At 38.4% G+C, this 24,097-nt stretch overlaps 1 protein-coding gene across 4 annotated transcripts in view; it reads left to right on the top strand.

The window, feature by feature from the left end:
- The window catches only part of MRTFB (myocardin related transcription factor B), a 77,213-nt gene that overhangs the window by 5,610 nt on the left and 47,506 nt on the right, over positions 1 to 24,097 (top strand). For all 4 annotated transcript variants that reach the window (XM_057407889.1, XM_057407884.1, XM_057407888.1 and 1 more), the window contains exon 2: positions 13,394 to 13,611. In XM_057407889.1, the coding sequence (XP_057263872.1) occupies positions 13,458 to 13,611 (154 nt within the window). In that variant the 5' untranslated portion in view covers positions 13,394 to 13,457. The remainder of the gene's footprint in view (positions 1 to 13,393; positions 13,612 to 24,097) is intronic.

Below are 24,097 nucleotides of genomic sequence, written 5' to 3'. Positions count from 1 at the left end.
TAACCTAAGTGTTTTGAAACATATTTAACCCCAAGAAATTATGTTTATTAAATGATGGCAGTGTCTTACATATCAGAAGGAATACAAAAGTAGGTATGTTTTCTGTTATGCTGCTTAAGACCAAAAATGTACATAAATACATAAATAAAATTATGTGGGAGAGAAATTACGGCCTGAAGTGTTTTTAGGCTCGTGAGTTTGTAAATTGACTGTTACTCTAGTCTTGATGTGTTTATGAAATGTTCAGTAAGAGCTTTTCCATTAGCATTGTGCAGAAGAATATTAGGAAAACACATTAAAACCTATTTCAGCCTGTATTTTAAGCATTCTTTTGGCTTACTGAAGCTCATGAAGTTTACTCCACATTTGAAGTACAGTTTCAGTTGAGGAAAGAGAACTATTCAGCCACGTAACTTACTGAAACATGATAAAGGTGATACTCTTTGTCCTTTGGCTCAGCTTCTCTGTTTTACCCCTACCAAAGCTTTTTGCCTGCTTGCGTTTGTTCTTCTCAGCCATTTGAGTTCAGGTTAGCCATGTCCGCTACGGTAGCTCTGCTCAGACGGAGCACCCTGTGGGTAAGGAGCACCCATGCCAACAGCCAACCCCACAGTGTGGACATGATCACCCTAACCGAAAATGAGGGGGTGAAAATCAGCCAAGAGCCGGTGATCTGGTCAGCCAGCACATCTGGTAGTGGGTTTGGTGGGTCTAATGGGAATATCCTGTATTTAGTCACTGTGCCACTGCCCCTAGTTAGTAACTACAGTTTAATTTTTGTAATCATTGGAAGATGATACACTAGTGGGGGCATGTGTTCCATGTTGAATTAGGGAATAAGCTTTAGTTAGAGATGTTTAAGTTCCATAGTAATAAGGTAGTGTTTTATTAATACAGCAGACTTAAGTAATGGTTTCTCCTTGTTCTTTCAGAAATAGCCCATTCTTCAAATAGAGGGGTGGGTACAAACTGTGTCTTTTTTACACTCACGCTAAATTGATCCTTTGTGTTACTACTTTCATCATAAATTTCTAAATACTATTTTCCTTTAAGATGATCTTTGGAAGTAATTAGTCTAAACTGAGTGAAGGAAATAATCTGTTGCAGTCAGGCATTCTCATCTTTAGGTCTAAACATGAAGTATCTGTCTTTAAATAAAGGAAGCCTTTTTTCTGTGTTGATTAACTTTTTGTTGAGTGGTTCTTGTGATGATAACTATTTCTGAAGGTCATTGTGTTTGTTTCTTGATAAGCCTATTTATAGTTACCACCATTTCTGCATGAACAGAGGACTTTTTTCTCTCCTTTATAACTGAAGGAGATTAGAATGATGATTGTTTTATAAAGGAAAGCTTTAATGGCTTTTTTTCCACTTCAAGTTGTAGTATGAGAAAATCCCAAGAAATACGGAATTTAGTTATGTTACAGCTGTTACGTCTAGCAACTGATACAGAAATGTACTGTAAACAAATTCATGGTCATCTATCCATTTATTTATTTATTTTTAAACAAGCATCTTTGTGGGGAATAAAATACTGGAACACACAATAGTTGGACAGATAAGACTTCTTTGAAAGTGGCCTTAGGCAACATAAACTCTCCTGACCCAGGGTTTCTGCTCTGTTAGTCTTCAGCTAATTTCAGTAAGGAAAATGGAATTTGAGTTCATTTTAGCTTTGGAGATCGTGAGAAATTGGTTCTTAAAGCACTGAGGGCATGGACTGTGGATTATAGCATTAAACTGTTTTGAACATTAGAGTTTTCAGGCATCATACTAATAACATATTTTTTTCTGGTTATTTTAGAATATAGGTGTTGATCTGGGGATTAAGTTTGATCCCTTATAATCTTGGTTCTGTATTTATAAAGAAACAGAAGTGATGTTCCTGCCTGTTGTCTTACTCTGTTCACAGAGAGTATTATGGGCCTTGTTGGAAGAAATGTTCTCAATTTGAGAAGTAGAAGTTTGGCTTTTTTTTTTAGTAAAGATTTTGTAAATTTTGTCTTTAACAAAATTTATTTATTTTTCTCTTAAAGTCATAATACTTCATTTGTGGTATGTCCTCATGCTTAATTTCCAGTTTTTAGGAAGCTGGGGCCTGGAGGATTGTGGTTTGGGGGTTTTTCTACTTGAAAAAGTCCTTAAATGCATGGAATTAGCATCTTTTAGTGTACATCCTTATTGGAACTGTAAAACCCCTCACTTTAATTCTTGGGAAGATACTGCAAGGAGTATATCTGTTACCACTGATGTAATTGCACTCACATTCTGACCTTTTGTCACTGTTGTGTAAAAAATTAGGCCACTTAATATGATGTGGGATTTGAGCAGTAGTTCACTGCAAAACAAATGCAATGTGACAGTTTCTGTTTGCTTCCAGGCAGGGTGTAGCAACTGCTCTTTAACCCTGCTCTATCAGTAGGTGTAACTTGGAGAAAGTATCAGCTGAAGACTGAGGAGGGAAGAGGTTGTCCTCAAGCCATGAATCTAAATGAAAGCTGGTATACAAGTGAGGAAACAACTGTGCTTTTTTCCGTTTTAAATGCTTTATAAAGTTCATAATACAAAGGAGTAAATAAACATACTTGCTCAGTTTCAGTAGCAGCTGTGGCTATCAGAAATGAGAAGTATGTTGTCCTCATTCTGGCTCCAGGATTATGATGAATACCGTGGAGAATAATTTACGTATGTTGAGTAGAAGAGTTGGCAATAGCATATGAACTGCCAGAAGTTTGTGTCACTGCCTCTGTTCAGTTGAGAAGGATGAGCATGCATGCAGTGAATATATGTGTTTAATGTATGTAGCTGTTGGTTATCTTTGGGAGCACTGACTCTTATGGTTGTAGCTCACCCAATGGTTTTATCTAAGCAGAACAGCAGCACTATTTAAAAAAAAATAAATCTTAAAACTTCCACAACCTTTTTAATGAGCCCTTAAGGGTACTTCTGTTGCTATTCAAAATGGGTCACATCTTCCAATGTAAATTGAATTGTTGAGAAGAAGAGATGGCCCCTTGAACTTGTTAATTTTTTGTTATTAGGCCTCTGTTTTCTTTCTAGTTAAAGGAAATAGAATAGAGGAGAAGATTAAGTACTTGTAGTAACTTGCAAAGTAAACCCAATCATTTGGGACAATTAAATACGTATCATAATGCTCTGCCATGCTTTTTACAGGGTGGTAACATCATAAATAAGAAGACAACAGAAAAGAGTATTCCAGATGAACTCTTTATGGACATAGCATAAGTCAGATAAAGAATGCATGGCAAATAGCTGCCACTTAAGAGGTACAGAAAGATGATTTTTGTCTTTCTTTAAATATTAATAGGGCACCTTCTAAGATTTTCTTTTGTCCATTAGCGGGTTGTTTTACAAATTTTAGTTTCAGAAGTTAAGAGCAACAAGTTGACTGGTTTCCATGGGAGCTAATTCAAGTTACTGTGGCGGTTTTAATATCTGAAAGCAGCTGTGTTGGTGGAAGCCAGGATGCAGCAAAAGGTTTGTGAGACAGATCTTCTAAATTGTCCTAAGGTTGGAAGTAGGGGGTGAACTGAGCATCATCTGCACATGTGTACTGGATTGCAGTTCAGACATAAGCATCATGATACTTGCAAGAGCCCCTCAAATGGAGCTGCTGGTAATCCCTACTTCTGCCACATTATTTTGAATTCATGTATTTAGTTTATTGCTGAATCTGAATAATAAATTCTGTCCTGTAGAAGTTGATTGTATTTTTTAAGAGGTCAAATATCAGTATTTGGTAAACCAAATATTATAATAATAACATGTTGCTGATCTCTGTAACAGTGTATAGAAATAAGAAGCAGCAAACTCTGAATCATTAAGAAGTGTTACAGAAATGCTTGTGTAATGGCCAGTCATGCTTACGAAGGAAGCTAGAAAGTAGCATGTTCAACAGGAAACAGTCCTGCAGTTCCTTCCTCTCCAAGTTGAATCCTAGTGCTTTCCTTGCTTTGTTCAAGTCAAGGGGTTGGTTTACAGGCACTAAAATAAACAGAATAGCACCTGCAGCTTAGTCATAAATGGGAACATCTTAAAGTAGCTAAGCAAACAATGAAATCATGGAGATTTAACCTTTTCTGAAATGCCTTAGCTTCTCTACCAGCATTCATTTTTAAGATAGATCAGCGTTTTGGTGATGAAAGGACTCTGAACATGTAAAGGAATTGTTAAAGATGAAGATCCAATGTATTGTTAAAATTAACTAATTCATTATTTTGGGAACTGTCAGAACACCTCTTGCAAAAAGCTCTGCGGATTTTAATTTATTTTTTTTTTCTACTGAATGCCCACTTCTAGGACATGATACTATAATGTTTAGCAATTGTATGATGTGCTAATATAAATATTTGACCCTTACTCCAGACTTCAGCTATCAAGTGCTTTTATAATACCAAAATGAACACTTGTGTTATGATTTTTTTATATGTTGCCAACTTCAATTACATAAATAGATTCTGCTGGCTACACTGGTTATGTTTACTGGTGACAGAAGATGACAGAACATGTTATCGAGCTAATTCTTTACGCAAAGTTCTGTCATAGACCAGAATAACTGAACTTGCTTTTTGGCAGGTAAATCTGAATTGATCTTGCAATTATTTGAACACTGCTGCTGTGTGCTTCATATTAAAACAGATATTAAGAACGTTTTATTATTTTTTTTAACTGGAATTCAAATAAACTGCTTCTGCAATCATATGTCACGTTTTATTGGGAAAAGGAGATGTAATTTAGATGTGTAGAGATCTGTAAGGATGAGAAACTAGAAGCACTGTTTGTTTGCACACCAATAATGTGCACAGTTTATTTGTTTTGCTTTGTTTCTTTGTCTTGCTATATTTCGGTATTATGTATGACCTTGTGTTTATTTTCTAAGTTGAGCCTAGATTTATTTGCTTCTTATTTCGTAAATCTTTATAAACTTTCTGCTACAAAGAATACTCTAAGTTAAGCTAGTGTAGGGTTATATAATTATAAAGCATTGCATCAGTAGAAGGTGTATTAAAAGATATTCTGGGTGATCCATATGGATTAATATATCACAGCTTTGATGCTTGGTTTTAATAGCTTGCACAGCTACCTGGATGACCATATCTCCCTTTCACATCATAGGCTAGCAGAGCAGTTCATACTCTTATTTCAAGAAGGTGGTTGTTGACTGCGTATTATCTTTGAGGCATAATCCTAAACTCTGCTTTTTTGTTTGGTCCATCAGACCATTTGTGTATTGCTTCTGGTGCATGCTGCAAAGATGTTTTCAGAACAGCTTCTTACAGGAAGACAGTAGGTTTGAAATATTTTAGATAATTAGTAACTAATTTAAACATTACTTTCATCTGAAGAGATTGGTTTCATTTTAGTGACTTGAATATTATGTGTATTGAACCTTGCCTTGCTTTACATTTGTGAGAAGTTTTGCATCTTGGATAAATTCTATTCTTAATTAAGATTTCAAAGCCCACAAAGTGTGAACACAGAAGATAAATTTTTGTATCTACTTAAAACATTATTAAGAGAGTTTATAGTATTTAAACTCTAACTTCACAACATTCTTATGGTTTCTGTTCTTTCCACTGAAGGGTTATGTGAAGTCCAGAAGACTCTACTAAATGTTATTTGAATGGGTTAGTTTTGAGAAGGCAGGAATGTGAAAAAAGAGTAGTTAAATCACCTGTATGTCCCTGCAGAGCAACAGGGCAAGCTTTGACTTCCACAAGCTTTAAGGAAGCTGTGGGAGGCTGCCTCTGTTCATAACAGCTCCGCACTCTGCCTGGATAACTAATTCGCAGTTAGGCTATGTCTCCCATTACAAATGAAGCACCTTTATTTTGGCCTGGAGATGGTGCAGGAAAGAGTGTATCATCTAAGATTCTGTTGACTCATCCCTTGCCTCTGTCCAGACAGAAGTAATTTCTGTACTTTACCTAGTTTGTGGTGTGCATTTGCCAGTGTAACTTATGTCTTTTCAGATTTTGATCAGTCCAAGATTTAAAGATTCCGTGCTAAGAATTAGGAAAGAGAATCTCAGTGAGGCATTATTATCAAAATATGCAAAAGTGTTGAATGAGTTTCCGGAGGTCTTTTAGTCTATGCTTGGTGGTAGTCATTTAGCTAGAGTAGACAGTACAAAAATTTAATCTCAGTGTATTAAATAAGAGAGGGGATTTATCAGAAATACTTCTCAGTCCAGTCTTGACTCCATGCCCTTTTAAGAAGCATGTAATTCCAGCTACAGGGGTGGTGAGAAGCATGACAGGACCTCAGTTCTGCACCCTGGTTTTCAAAGAAATGAATAGTAACAGTGAGTTTTTTGACAGTGCATGATCGAAGAGGATTACTCAGGTAGTCAGCCTTGAGGTTTCTCATCTCTTTCTGCATTTGTTTAATTACCTTTGTAAAAATAGCTGTATGATTTAAATCCTCTTTGCTGTGTATTTTGCTACAAAATTTATCTTCAGTAGTTAGTATATCAACACTATATTTTAACTGTAGGATTGCAATTTCTCTTTCAGTATAATAATTTAATGTCAGTATTCATTTCAAAGTTCATATACTGTATCCAAAATATTTTTAATGAGAAAGGCTGTGTAAGAAAACTGCCAAAGTTGCAAGCACCAGTGGGTTGTCAGCAGTGGTGATATCTCTTTGGGAAGAGGATCAGCACTACACTGTGTGAAGTGCAATACTGAAATGGTTGAATATTTTCAAGACTTTTTTACATTAAAAATGCCTTTTGGTCTTTTAATCCACTGTGGAATACACAAAATGAGGGGCCTAAGTCTCAACAGAATAAGCATTGTTCTTGCAATGGAGGCAGACTTAATTTGAGACATTTTCTCTTAATCAGGGAAACTATGAAAGTGAAAGATGAATTAGATTAACATATCCAGTTAAATTACTGATAATATTATGCTTATTCACATTTGTATGCTTATTCATAGCAAATACTGTCCCTTTCTATGTTCCTTTTGTACTTTGTCATGTATTCATCTTTACTGGTTCCAAATACTAGTTCAGTAAGTGAGTTTGAAACCTCCTGAGGAAACTGAAAAAGAAAAAAACAAAAGAACTTTTCTGTAAGTTTGTTGTTAAAATTGTGGTACTACATGCAAAAGGTTATTTTTTGGTTTTTACATCTCTGCTATTTTCAAAACACCAATATGTGAGACTTGGTGTAAAAGACGGGTTAGTGATTTAGAGGAACAGATTTAAATGGCTTTTTAGATACTTTGTAAGTATTTCCAAAGCTGGTTTTTATTGCTGTTATTTATCTTTCAATATTGTAATGAAATACAAGTAGTCTTTAGAGTTTGGATGGAAATTGTGCACGGGCTTGCAGAGAAAGGTATTCAGAACAATTACAATACCTTTTCATGTAGGAATTTAGTAAGATCTCAGACACGTAATAGGACGTAAGCAGAGCTGATAAGGAATTGTGCAAGTACAATATGTGCTAGTGTCTACCAAAGAGAAAGTGCTGTACTTTAGAGGTTACAGAGAAACCATTACATACCAGGCTGAGGAGCATTGTTGTCTTTGTAGCAGACGCCTAGATTTGGTATTGCTCCAGGAGCTGACTAGAGATGGATTTCCTGGAGCCAACCCTACTATTTGTTAATTTTCTTCTCACCCTTGCTGATAGGTGGCATGCCAAGAGGAGTCACCCTTTTGAAGCACGGCAGCTTTTCCTCTCTTTGAAATTGGTATTTCATCCCCAGTTCTTGTCTCTGGGAAGTGACTGTCTTAGCTTACAGTTACTGTATTGTTCATTGAGCTAAATGTGCCTGCGTATTTTGAATGTTTATGTCCCACTCCTGCTTGATCCTGTGGAAACAGGGAGGTTACTGAGCATTCCAATGGTCTGACCACTGGGGCTCAGCTAATTTGGAGATGAGAAAGGAAGTTTGCTGCAGGCATATCTATACGCTTGGTAGGGCAGCTGCATTTGGAAAGCATAGTTTTTTGCCTTTATGAGATAGAAAGAGGAATTGCCAGGTTAGTCTCATATTGTGACTTGCCACATTACCTCAGATACAAAATTCTTTCTACGCATTGACAAGGAGATCCAAGAGCTTAATGCAAGTGACCTTCATTGGCAGCTGTCACACTAACCTGCTGTGTGCGCTGCTTCAGCTTTTTAGGTGTCTCTTCTAGTGTTTCCTGGTTTCCTGACACACTGATGGGGGGGGGGGGGGGGGGGAAGAAAACCAAATCCAAACCCAACATTTTGCAATTGTAGTGTTCTTCCCACTGCAGGTTCTGGTGTATTACAAACTGCAGCAGTATCATTTAAAATTGTACTGGGTTTTATAAATGGAGAAACTTAAACCTAGGTGATTTGACTGTGATGTTCACACCATGATTCTTAGTAAGTTATGCACTGGAGCCTGGTATTGCTAATACCTTATCTGGTGTGACTACTAATAGTTTGATGCTGTGCATAGCGAGCTAAGTTCCTTGCAAACGTAAATGAATGAGCAGTGTTGAGGTCAGCCATTTGACTTGGCTGGAGTTTGAATTCACTGTGATTCTTGAACTGTTTTCCAGCAGATTTCCAAAATGAAAGCTGATTTACTACCTACGTGTCATCCAGATTTCTGTTTGTGCCAAATAAAATACCAATTCCAGTGTCTCGGCTGGCAGGGAAGTATGGATTTTCCCCCTTCTAAGATTTTTCTAAGGAAATATACTTTGTCTTTTGAAGAGAAATAAAAGAAGCGTTTGTCTTCAGCAGTTCAGAAAGATAGCAACCACCTACAATCTGTGAGAACACTTACATAAGACTCATACATTGTACAGGAGTTCTGTTCTGCCAGTACTAGAACACTGTTTCTGTGTAGTTGTCAGATACATGTGAACCAAAGCATTGCTTGCAGGGCTGCTGCACAGTCTATTCTGATAGTCTATTCCAAAGGTTAAGTAGGAAAATAATTCTGTCCTAGTTTTCGCTTTGCTACTCTTAAGCATTTTGCTGAATTCTGTGTCAAAAAAAAAAAATGAAACCACCCCCCAAAAAAAAAAACGCAAAACCAACCCACAGAAAACCACCCCCAAACCTGAGATCCTTTGGGACTATTGGAAGAATGGAGTAGTTTTATTTTAGTTGCTACAAATAAACTGGTATTACACTTTCCAACACTATCTAAGTAGAAATTATTTTCATACCAAATAGGATGATGGTTATACAGCTTAATAAACCTTTAGATATCTTGGTTTCAAAGAAGGGAGTGGAAACCCCTGAAGTGACGATTTATTTCTGGCTGTCAGATTATTCTTGTATAAAATGGGGCTTTCTCAGATTATGCAGAATACAAAACCAAGAATTTAATATACCAGTTTTTTTATTTTTTAATTGTATTTTTCTTGTGCACGTTTTTAGTGTTGAGTTTCAGTTACATTATTAATATGCTTCTGTGTATTGGTCTGCTTAAAGTCAGGGGTTACCTAGAAAACAATTACTATCTGCAAATGCAAATGGCAAATATGAAATAATTCTTCAAGATAGAGGAGGTTTCAAATAAATGAGAAAGGGGAGGCAAATGTGTTATCTTTAAAATATGATAGTATCACAGTACATTAAATTCTAAATCAGATGTGTTTCTCACTCTTGCACCTAATGACTGGATGAAGTATTTACTGTGCAGGGTTAGATTTCAATCAGGGTGAACTAATGTTCTCTTCTACCTACTCGTTTTGTGTGTTTGAGTTGCTGATGTCCAAACAAGCAGTTCTGTTAGAAATGTCAGAATGAAGCATGGGTTTTGCAAACTGAAGATAGACAGGAGACGTTCTGCATATCTTAAGTCTAGTTTCATGTGTAGTAAATGCTGCTGGTTGTAACCTCCAGCTGATGATAAAGCAATTATATGCATCTTCTCTAGCAACTAAAATGAGCGTGCTAAAAAATAGTAGTGGGTTATTATCCGATGCATACAACAGTGTAAAAAGGTGTTTCATTGAGATGTCTTTATTTTCTTCTTGTCTGTTTGAAAAGGTATTTATCAAAATTATTTTTATTTACATTTCCTAATTACTCTGACAATAAGAAAACCTGCCTAAGACAAACTAGTAATTTCACGGATGAGCAGTAACAGCTGAGTTCTCCTTTAGATTCTAATAGAACAAGAGAGAAGAGACAAATTGTTTACATTTTAGTATTACAAGTCTATAATTTGTCATCTTTACAGTATTGTTTAGATATTCTGTTCATAGAATCAGATTGTTTTGGGGTTGGAAGAGACCTTAAAGCTCATCCAGTTGCAACCGCCTGCCACAGGCAGGGACATCTTCCATTAGACCAGGTTGCTCTGAGCCCCTTTCAGCCTGCCCTTGAACACTGCCACGGATGGGGCAGCCACAGCTTCTCTAGGCAACCTATGCCAGCGCCTCACCACCCTCATGGGGAAGGGTTTCTGCCTAAGATCTCGTCTCAATCTCCCCTCTGTCAGTTTAATCCTAGTGTATCTGAGCCACTATGTAGGTCACAGACTTTTTTCTCTCTACCAAAAAAACCATTACGTATGTTAGGTGGTGGTGTGCGTTTTCTTTTTTTGGGGGAGAAGGTCAAGACAATTCATTGTTCTAAGCTCAAAAATATTTCTGTAGTCTCATACAATGACAGTTCATCAGTAAAAATGAAATGAGAGCCAATATAATTTGATACATGACTGAGGAATTTGAGAATTCAGGCTCTCTGGGAATTCTAGAGTGTCTTACATTCACAGATGATATAGCAACATAGCAACAAGGTTGTTCTGGTGTTAAAGTATCATTTGGGAAGATACCTGGATTTTTAACAGCCTACAGCCTATAAGTAAAGGAGTTTGCAGCACCCCTGCAGCAAAAGAGGCAAAGAGTATTCTGCATGGAATAGTAGGTAGTGACCTCATCCTGTTCTGTGAATCAGTGTAGACAACTGCTTGAGGAAACAAGAGGCTCAGCTGTGGTATTTCAGTGTACATGCTGCAACCTGTTTCAGTTTTGCTTCCTAGAAGCATGTTCTTGTGAAATTCTGTAAAGGATGGTAAACTGATAAATAGTGGATATTTATGCTAGCTGTTTTTTAACCAACTTTGGGTTTAGTGGTTCAAATTGTTTATCCAAAAGATTTAAGACAAGGAATTTGCAGTATCTGAGACTCTACTGTGAATTGAAACTTTCTGATTAGGGTTAGAGTTCTGCATTGGAGGACTTTGGTTTCAGAGTTTCATAATTATAAGTACATGGATTGCATGAAACTGCAATAAAATCTGAGATCTGAGAGTCACAATCAGTAGCATCTCCTGTGTTAGAGCAGAACAGCAACATGCAACAGCCACAGGTTGCAGGAGAAGAAATTCTGTTTGAAGGGGGTGGGCAACGCATTCACAGAGGGGTTACCCAGAGGTGGTGGAATCACCACCTTTAGAGATGTTCAGAACCTGACAAGACCTGAGCAGCTGGTAGCCCTACTTGGGATTTGGGATGGACTAGATGACCTCCAGGTATTTCTAACCTGATACAGTCAGGTTCAAACCACAGTTAATTTAAGCACATTTTTTGTGAGAAGTTTGCTTGTTTTGGTTTGCACTTCAGTGGTGCAATAAATAGAATTTAATGTGCTGTATATACTTCTTGCACGCTGTGTTCTTAGTTGCATCTGGTCAGTAAAGCCACATTTACATACGTTCCTGAAATGACAGTTGAAAAATGGACATGTAACTAACTTAGCAGCTTGTTCCAGAAATTATGAGAGTTGAGATGATTTAATTTATAGCAGGATATGTAGTTACCTGTAATGGGGAAAGGAGTTAGTCAAACCTAGTATGTTAAACCTTTAGTACAAGAAGGTGTTTCTATTAATTTTGTAGGATTTAATGGTGTGAATACAGCTAATGTGGTTTAATCTTTTTGAAAAGTGATTCCAAGACATAACTCATAGCTAATAAGCTGTGGATAAAATGCTAGGAATATGAGCAGATAAGCAGCTAAATTTTCCCTGAAATTCTGCTCTGAAGAGACTTTGTTAATAATGTACTTAATTTGTATGGGTGCGTAGGAGTTTGAGGAGAGTGTAATGTCAGGGAATGGAATCTGAGTCGGGTAAATTATGCTTCTAAAAGCTAAGAACAAAGAAAAAAATCTTGCATAACTGTAAGTTAATGTGTCTTCATGTAATGTGAAAGCACCAATTGGTAACTATGGAAAATAATGAAAAAATATGCACTTAACCATCATCATTGTTCTACTGAGGTATGTATCAAGCAGCACTTGTTTTTATTTTTAAATTGGCACTTTAAATCAGCGACATGATGCATTACCCCTTTTGGAGTGTAGGCCATTCTTTGGTGGTCATGATAACTTCTTTGTCATTTGTTGCTTCTTAAAATACCAAGTAACACTTCAAATCTTTTGGGTCTGGTCATCAAAATCCATGTTGCGTTGTAAAAACCTTTAAATACACACACCAGCATGTACAGTATTTATGTTCAGCGTACACAAAGTTCGAAATTGAAGGTTGGGAATGGACAAGCAGAAGTCTTTCTGAAGAAAAAGAACTAAAATTTAAAAAAAAAATCAGTAAGATTTTTTTATGGGTCTTCTTGAATTGTTAATATTTTGTATGGTTTGAGTTTCCAAGAATCCAGGGATGAACTTCATTGAAGTCCATACTGATTTATTGAAATTTTAATGTCTTGATAGGGTTCTGTGAGCTATGAAAAGCTTCTGCCAATAATTCATACTTCTGTCTCTCCTCACTGTAGATTAAGTACCACATTAATGATAGAAAGTAATAAACTGGGACTTCTGTTCCATTCTGTATTTTACAATAAGGAGCTAGTATGCAGTAAAGTTAATTTGAAAAAAAATCATGGCAAGAAGACTTCCTTCCTGGAGAGGTCAGACTAGTTCTGATACAGTTCTTTGGTACCAAGTCCAGCATTAACACCAAAGTTGATTTTTGATCTGAATGAAAGTTGTGCAGTGCTTGAAAACATTAAAAGCCCTTTGTATGTTCTCATGTATTAGAGAATGCTGAATCAATATAAGCTACTGAAAAAACAGAATGTTCTGCTGATAATCAGGCCATGTCACTTGCTAAAAGGGAAAGCACAGGGTATCCATACTGATTATTAACACTGTGTGGTTGTTCTGTCAAAGTTGAGCAGGGGAACTGCCCTGCTCAGAATCAAAGGACTGTGAAATTGCTTGTAAATACATTGCTTAAATCTATTTTTTCAAACGTGTAGTATTTCTGGAAAATTTATGGATCCTGTGTGGATCATTCTAAATTTGCGTGTTGTATGCAAAGGAACTGACCAAAACCCGAATGAGAATAGTAATGTGTCTGCCTTTAATTTTTTTTTTTTTTCTTTCCTCTCTTTCTTAGTTTTATCCGCTCCAGTGTGCTTAAGAGAGCACTTGCTCTCCCTGTCTCCAGAGGATTTACCACAATGAATCACCTGGGGACAGCGGATGCTGAGGATGACTCTGGATCACAGACCCGACTCGCTCCCAGCCCTCACAGTGAAGCAGTTGCACATGAGTTCAAGGAACTCTCACTGCAGCCCAGTCAGTACTTACCTCCTCTCAATGAACGGAAGAATGGTGAGTGCACAATGGACTCTTCTCATTTTTGCTACATTGCTTAAATGTTCCCTGTGGGAATAATGATGTTTGATTTCTTCAAATATCATTAATTGATTTGCCTGACTTGCTCTTCCCAACCCATGTTCTGTAGAGTTAAAGTGCTACAGTGCTCTTCAGGAAAGCGGTCCTGATCACCTTCACTTGTAAGTCTGGCCTGAAAGCACAACTGGAGTACTTTGTTAAAGCATATTGAATGGAGTTCTTTATGTTTTTAAATAGTTTTAACCCCACAGCTAGTGTAAAATAGAAGTATTCAATTAAATGTTTTTGGGAGTTGTATTAGTCAAAAAATAATACACACACAAAGGGATAATTATCAAGTATGTTTCTTTTTTCTGAAAAAACGATGCAGAATTGAAGTTGCACACTGTATCCTAGAAAGTGTAATTCAGCACGTAGCTTAAGGTTTAACAACACAAGAAAAAGAAGATTTACATTTTGGGAATCTTTCCAGCATCTTTCCTTGTTGTTGACGTTGGCATGGCAACTTAGGAAAATAGTATTTCCACTGTTACAGTAAGCATCAGGAGGAATTAGGTCTGAATCCAAACACAGGCTCATTTTTACAGCAGAGAAGGAAGGACTTTTTTGTGGTAGTTGGTTTTTTTTTTTTCCTCACATGAATATCTTTAATAATGAAGATTTGTTTTCCAGTATTTGCAGTAAATACTGGGAACACTGAAATGATGTAAATGATGTAAATTTCTTTAAATTGGTTTAGCTACAGTTAGCTGTTTAGTTATAATACTATAAGCATTATTAAGTAGGAAGAAAACTAACTGAATATCCGGCTTCAAAGTAGAAAAAATGGGGATATGTTTTACTAGGCTGTATGTATATCAAATGCTTCATTTTTTTTTCTTGAAGAGCTTGAAATGCAGAATATTATGTTAACTGATATAATGTATTCAGAGTATTATAAACTCAGGGACCTGCAGTTAGTTTATTAATAATTTTATTAATTTATTTATATTCTGGCTCTATATCCCTTAAAAATATTTTATATAAGTCAGAAAAAAAATTGTAACTTGGGCAATACTGTTTTTTGTTGGCTGCTATTTGATGTTAAACTGGTAATAGGTATGTCTCTAACAGAAGCTTGTTTTAGGATGTGTTACAACACTTCACCTTTTTATGCAGGAAGCAACAGAAATACTATTTAAAGCTATTTCATAATGAAGCTAAAAATGCCAGTGTGTAACTCATAAATCTCATCAAAGAGAACGTAGTGGGGGTTTTGCATCCTCTTGTGAAACTATAGCTCTAGAAAATGAGATTGTTTTTTTTTAGTTGTCTGTAAAACTGAACTGGAGGACACAGGTATCTATGTTGAGCCTAAATAAGTCACGTTTTTCATTTCTGAAGGCTACTACCCCAAGAATACACTAAATTAAACAGGGAAAATCCCTTCTACATGGACAAGCTTGTCAGTTTCTCTTGACAGCCCTTGCTATGACTGTGCTAAGTACAGACTTACCCCTTTGCTTAATTTCATTGTTTTCATAGAATCCCAGACTGGTTTGGGTTGGAAGGGACCTTCAAGCTCATCCACTGCAACCCGCTGCCATGGGCAGGACACCTTCCACTAGACCAGGTTGCTCCAAGCCCCTTTCAGCCTTGGCCTTGGACGCTGTGGGGCAGCCACAGCCTCTCTGGGCCAGGGCCTCACTAACCTCACAGGGAAGAGCGTTTTCCTAATGTCTAATCTGAATCTCCTCTCTGTCAATTTAAAGCCATTCCCCTTATCCTGTCACTATGAGCCCTTGTACAAAGCTCCTCTCCAGCTTTCATTTTATCTTCCTACTTTTACTAATAAAGGTAAAGTTGTCAAGCGGTAAAACAAAGTGTGTAGCTTCAGGTGCTAAACTTATTCATGTTTGCTCTTTAGTATTTCACAGAATCATAGAATAGTTAGGGTTGGAAAGGACCTTAAGGTCATCTAGTTCCAACCCCCCTGCCATGGGCAGGGACACCTCACACTAAACCATATCACCCAAGGCCTCATCCAACCTGGTCTTGAACACCGCCAGGGATGGAGTATTCACAGCCTCCCTGGGCAATCCATTCCAGTGCCTCACCACCCTAACATGAAAGAATTTCCTTCTTATATCCAACCTAAACTTCCCCTGTTTAAGTTTTAACCAGTTACTCCTTGTCCTATCACTACAGTCTCTAATGAAGAGTCCCTCTCCAGCATCCTTATAGGCCCCCTTCAGATACTGGAAGGCTGCTATGAGGTCTCCACGCAGCCTTCCCTTCTCCAGGCTGAACAGCCCCAACTTCCTCAGCCTATCTTCATACGGGAGGTGCTCCAGTCCCCTGATCATCCTTGTGGCCCTTCTGTGGACTTGTTCCAACAGTTCCATGTCCTTTTTATGTTGAGGACACCAGAACTGCACAGAATACTCCAGGTGAGGTCTCACGAGAGCAGAGTAGAGGGGCAGGATCACCTCCTTCGACCTGCTGGTCACGTTCCTTTTCATTTCTAATTTCATTTTTAATTCTCCTATATTGGAGAGTTCTTTTCTTAGGCATTCTTCCCATAACTTGGAAGTTTTTTGCAATTTAATGAATTAGTGAAATAATTTATAGGTAGGTTTTGTACTGTCTTTGTGTATATTCTGCTGCTTGTTTATTTTCTTCCAAATAAAAGGCAGCAGCAAGAGATTTTCATGCTTAAGGGCATAGGAGATTTTCCTTAAGAAAGTGGTGGTGAGGAAACGATAATTTGAGAAGCTGCCCCTCACTCCTCTGTGCCAGTTGACTTACGAACTGCTACTCTTCAATATTTGTCATAATTCCCCTTATGAATTAGCATACTTTTGAGCATCTTTCCTTAGCAAGTATCGGGCTTCCCACAAAGATTTTAATGTCGTCTTTGAGGAGGAGATCATATGAAGGTCACAGAATGGGCTGTTGAATATTTTTCTGCAGGAATCATTATGCTTACTATGAGCTTTGGTAGTGATCCTTTAAACCTTTCCTTTACTTGAAGGAGTCTTCTGGCAGTAGTCCAGTAGAAGGCTGAATTATTCTAGTATTGTTCTGCACAGTGTAGTTAAGCTGCTTGCACAAGTTAGTACAGAAACTGCATTTCAAGCTTTTCCAATGACACTGGAAGTGTGGGAGGCCTGTGCTTTGCTTTGGTTTTGTTTACTGTGGAGGTAATCACAGTGACAGTGCAAGCGTGTGCCTGGTGAGCCAACAGTCACTTGAGATGTTATTACCTTGTCCTTTTTCACATTTTACTCCTCTTTCCATGCCCCCTGAGATTGCAGCCATACTGCAGAGCCTAGCGTAGGAGTTCAGGTGAGCATAGTTCAGTGCTTTGTGGCCTAAAACTTCACGGTTTAGACTAAGCTGTTGTCCGTTGACAGTGGAACGCTTCTATGCTCTGCCAACTCTGTTGGAGAGGTTGGAACTTCCAGTAGAGGATCAGTAACAAATGCTTGGAGGGCAATAGCATCTTAAGCTTCTCCAGCCATTTACTACATGCAGGTGTTTACTCCCTGAATAAATTTCTTTGGCGATCGAGAGAGAAAGGGCAGCAACATTCTTCTTGAATGTCATTTTCAGGTATCTTCCATCATAAAAAGTCTGTGAAACACAAATTCTGACCAATTCATGTTTCATATTTTAATAGCAGAACAAGTAATGGGAGTTTTCAAGCTGATTTGCTAAGATTAAAGGTTTTATTGCAGGCTGAAATACTTGGACTGAACCATCTCTGAAACAAGGATTTCAGTTATTTGAAGTTAGAACAACAAACTGTTTATAGAAGTTAGCTTGTGTACGTGTTTACGTGTTATAATGAAGAATCATCTTTCCAGGATGTTGTATGTTAATGTTCTGGACTGTCACAGTTTTAGGATTCCCCTTTGTCTTTTGAGCTGTTTTCAGGTTAATGGCTGTGGGCAGTACTGGATTACTAATGAAATTAATTTCAGTTTCTCATTAGTCTGCATCTTTCTGGATAATTAGGCAATACCTAGAATGCACTGATAATGTGAACTTATGCCCTGTTCATTGCAGCGTATTACCATGCCTGTTCTCTGGAGACCAGCTCTTGTTCCACTTGCCAAAAAGCAGCAAAAGTTGCCTTTCCATGGGTTCTGCTTTTCACACTTGTGACCTGCTGAGTGGACAGCAAAGACAGGCCCATGATTCTGGCAGTTTGATGGCCAGTACTGGTGTATAGCCCATCTTCATCATGTGAGCAGTTGGGCTTCTCACAGAAATGAAGATTGGGAAATAGAATGCCATGGCCTTGAGATGCTCTGGGTTTGCATCCCTGCCTGAAGGACACTAAGTTATGTACACAATATTTGCTTTCTTAATGAAGATGCTGTGTCCTTAGGCAGGATGGTCGCTGGGGGGGAAGTGTCACAGATGAGGCTCTTCTCTGGGAGCAGAAGGGAGAAGATTGATGACTAGGTGTTGCTTAGTTAGACTGCAGTGGAGGAAGAATGACAGAGTAGCAGGCAGCACTGGCACAGCTGAAGTACTAGTCAGAACAATATACTACCCACGCACCGCACTAGTTTCACAAGCTTCTGTCTGAGAGCCAAAAGGTGGCAAGGGAGGAAGGAGGGAAGGATAGGCTGCCTGCTGCTGCCTGCAGGAGGGCGGATGGGAATGATGCTGCTTGCAGCCTTCCAACCTGCTGTTTCAGAGCCAATGGGTGGAAAGGGATTGCACATGCAGATACCATCAAAGAAAGGAAGCACTGCATGAGTAAAGCTTTTTGCATGCTGAATTAGTACTTTCCCAGAATTGGTGAGTGTGTCACTTTGGCTGGTAAGGCAGGTGTGAAGGTCAGGGTGTCAGGAGCTAGGCAATCATAGTTGTTGCCAGGGATGTTTAAAAGATCCTGGCTTCTGTGTCTTACAGCAGCCTCTCTTGGCTTTGCAGTGGCTTCCTTGTCTATCCTACTGTGCCAGAATCTCCTCGTGGCTACTAGTTTCTAAAACGGAGACATGTAAATGACTCCTGTGCAGTTGTCATCCACAGAGGAGAGCGTGGTTATATTCTTGTAAAATGGATAGAGAGCTGGTTAGCTCCTGTACAGGCCCTGGACTGTCCTTTAGCACTCTGTAGGCCTGCTTCAGCACTTTGTCCTGGCTATAAATCATTTCAGGTTGTGAGTGTGCCTGTTTGCAAATTGTGTGGGGAGCCAATTTTGTTCCAGCTAATGGGTATCTGCTTCTCTAAACCCAGAACCAGAGCAGATAAAGGACTGTGTTCTCGTTTGGTTTGAGGTTGTGTATTTTGTGCTGGAGGAGGGTATAAAAGGTTGTGATGTCCCTACCATGGCTGTCTGCTAGATCTTGCAAGTTTATAGCTAGCAGCTAATATTCTACAGCACAAACAGAGCTAAGAGTCTTGGATATTTTGTCAGGAAAAAAGCCTTGAGACAGTGAACATCTTAAAGTAAAAGCAAGACTGGTAAAATTTCAATGAGAAAATTAGCTCAAAGAAATTAGTGCCTCTGGCTGCGTAAGAACGACACTCAGGAGCAAAGACCTTAAGGCACTGAAGGTCAGCTGAGAATGACGGCTTCCTGTGGGGCCACTGGAGCTTGTGGGGAGCTGTAGTGAATTAAGGGGAAGATGCAACACCACCCACACACACCCCCAAACCAGAAAACTCCCAACCTCAAAAAAACAAAACAAACCAAAAGTGCATGTTCCAAATGGTGTATATTGAGTCTTTCTGAGGGACTGGTCAAGCCAGCTGGGAGACAGGCAGTTCTCAAAATAACTGAATGAAATGTACATTACACTTAACCTAATGATGCTACTGAAACAAATTTGATGAACCAGGGGAATTTTTCTGGCATGTAGAAGAGTCATGGGTATATTAGTTTGCCTGTTATTTCTTACCTTCCATTCCCTCATTATGTAGCACTGATAATATGCATTCTTGGCATAGTTTTATGGCTTCTGAACAAATTGTTAATCCTCTGTGCAGTTAATAGATTTGGAGCTGCAAATTTTATACTAGGGAATCAGGTGAAATCTGGGACATTCTCTTTGTATCTGTGTATGAAAGGGCTTTTTTTTCCCCAGTCATTAAGATCTGTGATTAGGTGTATTTTTTCCTCTCCAAATGGTACATAGGTAGATTACTCTGCTTAGAAGTTATTTTCTTGTGAGAGTTAGGAAAGATGAAGTGGAGAAAAGATGGCTAGCGCAACACTAGAAAACAACAAATTGAAAGCTTAAGTTCCGATTTAAGTAATAGCTTGGCACAGAAAATAACTGGAAATGTCAAATTCAGCAGTTTCATAGTCACTAAGCTGAAAGCAGTGAGATCTGAAAACAGCATTCAGATATTCTGATTAACACCACCACCATCACCACCACCACCCCCCCCCCCAAAACCCCACAAAACCAAAAACCTGAAAGTGTATTCTAAAAGGCTTATCTACCTATAGAAGTATACAATTTATGTAAGTTTACAATATAAATGTGTGCATGTGTATATAGTATAATATATATACACAATGTGTGTGTGTAAAATGGTTGCCCTGAGAGGTTGTGGAATCTGCATCCATGGAGATCGTAAAGCTGAGTGCACACAGCTGTAGGCAAGCTGTTCCAGCTGACCTTGCTTGAGCAGTGGCTGGGCTTGGGCATCTCAAGAGGCTGCTTCCAACCACAGTAATTCTGTGATCTGTCTTTGCTTTAAGGTTTTAATAGTCTATGGAACATACAGTGCAAATATTCTACTAAATAATCCTTTGTAAGAACACACAGCATGTTGTAATTAATATCTGGTTGTCTCTTTGGGGAGGGGGAGAGGGTGCTGTGGGATTTGGGGAGTTTGTTTTGGGGTGGTTTTGTTTGTTGGGTTGTTTTTATTAACAGTGTCAGCAGAAAAAACAAATGTCTTTCAATGTGCAGATTCTTTTGGTCTTCCTATAAATGTTGTCTTATCTGTTATGAGATGAGAGAGCAAACTGAGTAGGTAATGATTTCCCATTAAGTATGTCTTTGTCATTGGTACTGCCAGTTCCCACAATCCGAGCATTCCCAGGGCATCAGTCAGTGTCTACAAGGAACGATTTTCAAATATTAAAGCATGTGAAAAGACATACAGGCCAAAACTCAGAGCTCTCTAGGGACTGTGACCTCTTAAATGGAATATATTCTGACATTTTCACAGGCTACATGAAAGAATTCCAGCAGGGTCATTCCATTTGGTAAACTTATAAACAAACATTCCATCATTTTAGTTTGATTTATAGATTATTATTTTTTTAAATTATCTGCTTATTGTGAAGAGATTAGCATGGGAGACGTGACCTGTGACTGACTCAATTCAAGGCATCTGGTATATATGAAAAGATCCTGTTGGAGGGCTTGGCATTTGAATGATTACAGGAGATATGTATGTTTTCCTTTCAGGAGATCTCTCTATCAAAATGTCTTACTGTGACTTCTTTTTCCCTGAAATTCCTTGTGGATAACAAAATGCATAGCTAGAAAAGAATGTTGAGTTAATTTTAAATTCCACTGTATAATTGTTTTAAAGTGTTAGAAGCAAACCTTAGCTGTATGTGGTGGTGTTGAAACGTTGGCTGGTGATACAGTCACGACAAGAAGGTAACGTAGTGCAAACAGAGCTGGTAATCACTGTGCAGTACTTGGTATATGCACGTTTTGCAAATCATAAGTAGCACGGTAGATGACCAAATACTGCCCTTAAAAAAATTATATAAATATATGTGCAGTTAATCACGTGCACAGATAAGATGGTCTGTGTGAGACTTACTGCTGAGTTGTTGTAAGTGTCTTAAGTGTTCAAAGCAAAGAATTTATGTACTGCTATAGAAAAACCAGAACAAGAAAGCAGAATAGCGATCTATTATAAGTGGCAGGTGGGGACAGAGGAGGAAGGGGAACAAACAAAAAAACCCAGACCAAAACCCCTTAAGTTAACAGTTTGAGGTGACATTCTTACTGCTTAAAGAACTAATAGAATAAACCGTAACAGGAACTATCTAAATTAATTCTTTAGCTTGGGTAGTTAGAGCACTGTTTTGCTATGATTACACCATGATCAAGAACTGGATTATCCTAACACAGTATCACGGACCAAGAAATTCATCACGGTGTGCATAAAGCCAAGATGAAATAAATGTCTGTTTTCCCCTTTTCAAAATCATGTGGTAGTGAAATAAATTAAATACTGAAGGCTATTATTTTTCTTTTTCTTTCTTTTGTATTGTTAGGTTTGGGTTTCTTTCCTGGGGGGGGGGGGGGGGGGGGGGGGGTGGTTGGTTTTGTTTTTATGGGATTGCAGAGAAATGAGCTCCATATGATGAGAAGAGCTGGAATGTACTGTTAAAGCAATTGTTGCTTAGTTACTTCACGTTTAATGAGGTTGTGAAGTTGCTCACTGTTAGTGATCTCACTCACCAGGTCCCTGATACTTAAACAGATAACGGGGTCTATTCTGAGGGCCGACAAGCAGGCACTGTGGAGGGTGCACTGTCGCTGCATTGCTTCCTCCTGTACATTGTGATTTTGGGGAATATTTATTAAGCACTTCCTGTTTTTAAAGAATATGTTTGCTGTAGGCTGGAGTTGAAAGTCTGTGTTGCATGAGGATGGAAATAAAACATTGATTGCCTTAGATTAAAAGCAAACATGTTACTGATACTCTGATGCTCTTTGTAATCGGGTTTAAACCTGTGATTGAAAGATAACAACATTTACCGCTTAAGGTTTTCTTTTAGCTGAAAGAGATAGTTGTGTTTTGTTGTTTGATAGACATTAGTCTTTCAGGCACAGTTTTGTTTCTAGCTCATTATGGGTTTCTCTACCATTTTAATGTCCTTTAGCTATTTGTACTGTTAAAAAAAGCTCTTTGGAAACAGGTGTATATTCAAATCAGAGAGGTTATGCATCCAGTGTTTCCTTTGGAAATGAGTACTTCTCCTTCCTTTATTTCAAAACCTTCTTTATTTAAGTACCCAATGAGCAACTGAAAGACAAGATGAAAATTTATCAATTTGAACAACTTTTTTGGCCTGTTTTTTAATAATGCCATCAATTTCAAATGACAAGCCAAATTCCAGCTGCCTTTAAAAAATTAACACAAAAGCATTTCTAACTGTGAGTGGAATTGAAAGACCCCAAGCTTTTTTGAGTATATATTTTATATTTCATGGGTTGTGTTCTGTTTACAGCGTATCCGCTAAAATAAAGGCTTTAAAAAGTAGTCAAAAGACAAGCAAGTTGCTAGTGTTTCACTAACATTCTAAATGGTATTTTGTTATAGGACAGAAGGGTAATTTGAATGGGAAAGTCTTAAGTTCCCACCATTGAAGTGGATTCCTTAAAGATACGTATGGAATTAGCATCTTTTAAAACCAATAATGATAGTAACTGCTGTACAGAGCAGGTTTTTTATCTGTCAAAACAATGACCTTCAAGACAGATACTATCCAAACATAAGATGTATGCTTAAAGTGTCAACCTGGAGTTGCTGGCTGATGACAGGGCTTCTGCTGTTTTGCAAGAGCTTAAAGAATTGCTGTCAGATTTGAAAGTGCCTAAGTAAATCTGAGAAGTAGGTATGGTGCATTAGCAGCCAAAGGTATGAACAGACGTGAACCATTCTAGGAGAGTTACAAATTCATTTCATTTAGCAGGGAACAGGGAGCTGTTAAATGGCTGGTGGGGTGGTTCTGGGGATCATGAGGAAGCCCTTTGCCTTGATCCACGTGGGACCTGCTCATGATTGGAAGACACCTTTGAATAACTGAGTCTTGTTAGCTGATGAATTTAGTATGTGAACGTGCTAACCAGGTAACAGTGTTTGTTTCTTCTAGTGCAGTTCTTAGGAATGTAAGTCACTCATAAACCCGTACACTTTTCCCATGTTACAGTGCTGAAACTACAGCTATGCAGCCAGCAGTGATGAGATGCCTCAGGTGCCTGTGAAACTGCCCCAGAATTGTAGACCTTTCTAACAGGTTATTTTTTAATTTGAAGCCTTATCACTGTCATGTTAAAGCCGCTCCCCCTTTGGCCTGTCCCTACAGGCCCTTGTCCAAAGCCCCTCTTCAGCTGTCCTGTAGCCCCTTCAGGCACTGGAAGCTGCTCTAAGGTCTCCCCTTAAGGAGCCTTCTCTTCTCCAGGCTGAACAAGCCCAGCTCTCTCAGCCTGTTTCCACAGCAGAGCTGCTCCAGCCCTTGCAGCATCTCCGTGGCCTCCTCTGGGCTGGCTCAAGCAGGTCCACGTCCCTCTGAACAAAAACCGTTTTCTTCTTCCAAGGTATCTTTTCTTCCTCTCCATATTATGTCTGCTTCCAGCAGAGGCAGACATAACTCTCCAGTGTTATGTCTGCCTCCAGCCCAGCAATTCAATATTGCATAGCATTTATTGGTAATTACAATATTTGGTTACATGGAAAATAAACAGCATCATTTTGA

Source organism: Pezoporus wallicus, unplaced genomic scaffold, assembly GCF_028554395.1.
Source record: "Pezoporus wallicus isolate ANWC-B61680 ecotype Strahan unplaced genomic scaffold, APGP_CSIRO_Pwel_v1 contig_4012, whole genome shotgun sequence".
NCBI lineage: Eukaryota > Metazoa > Chordata > Aves > Psittaciformes > Psittacidae > Pezoporus > Pezoporus wallicus.
Note: the sequence above shows the minus strand (reverse complement) of the source record. Positions and strands in the feature narration are given on the sequence as shown.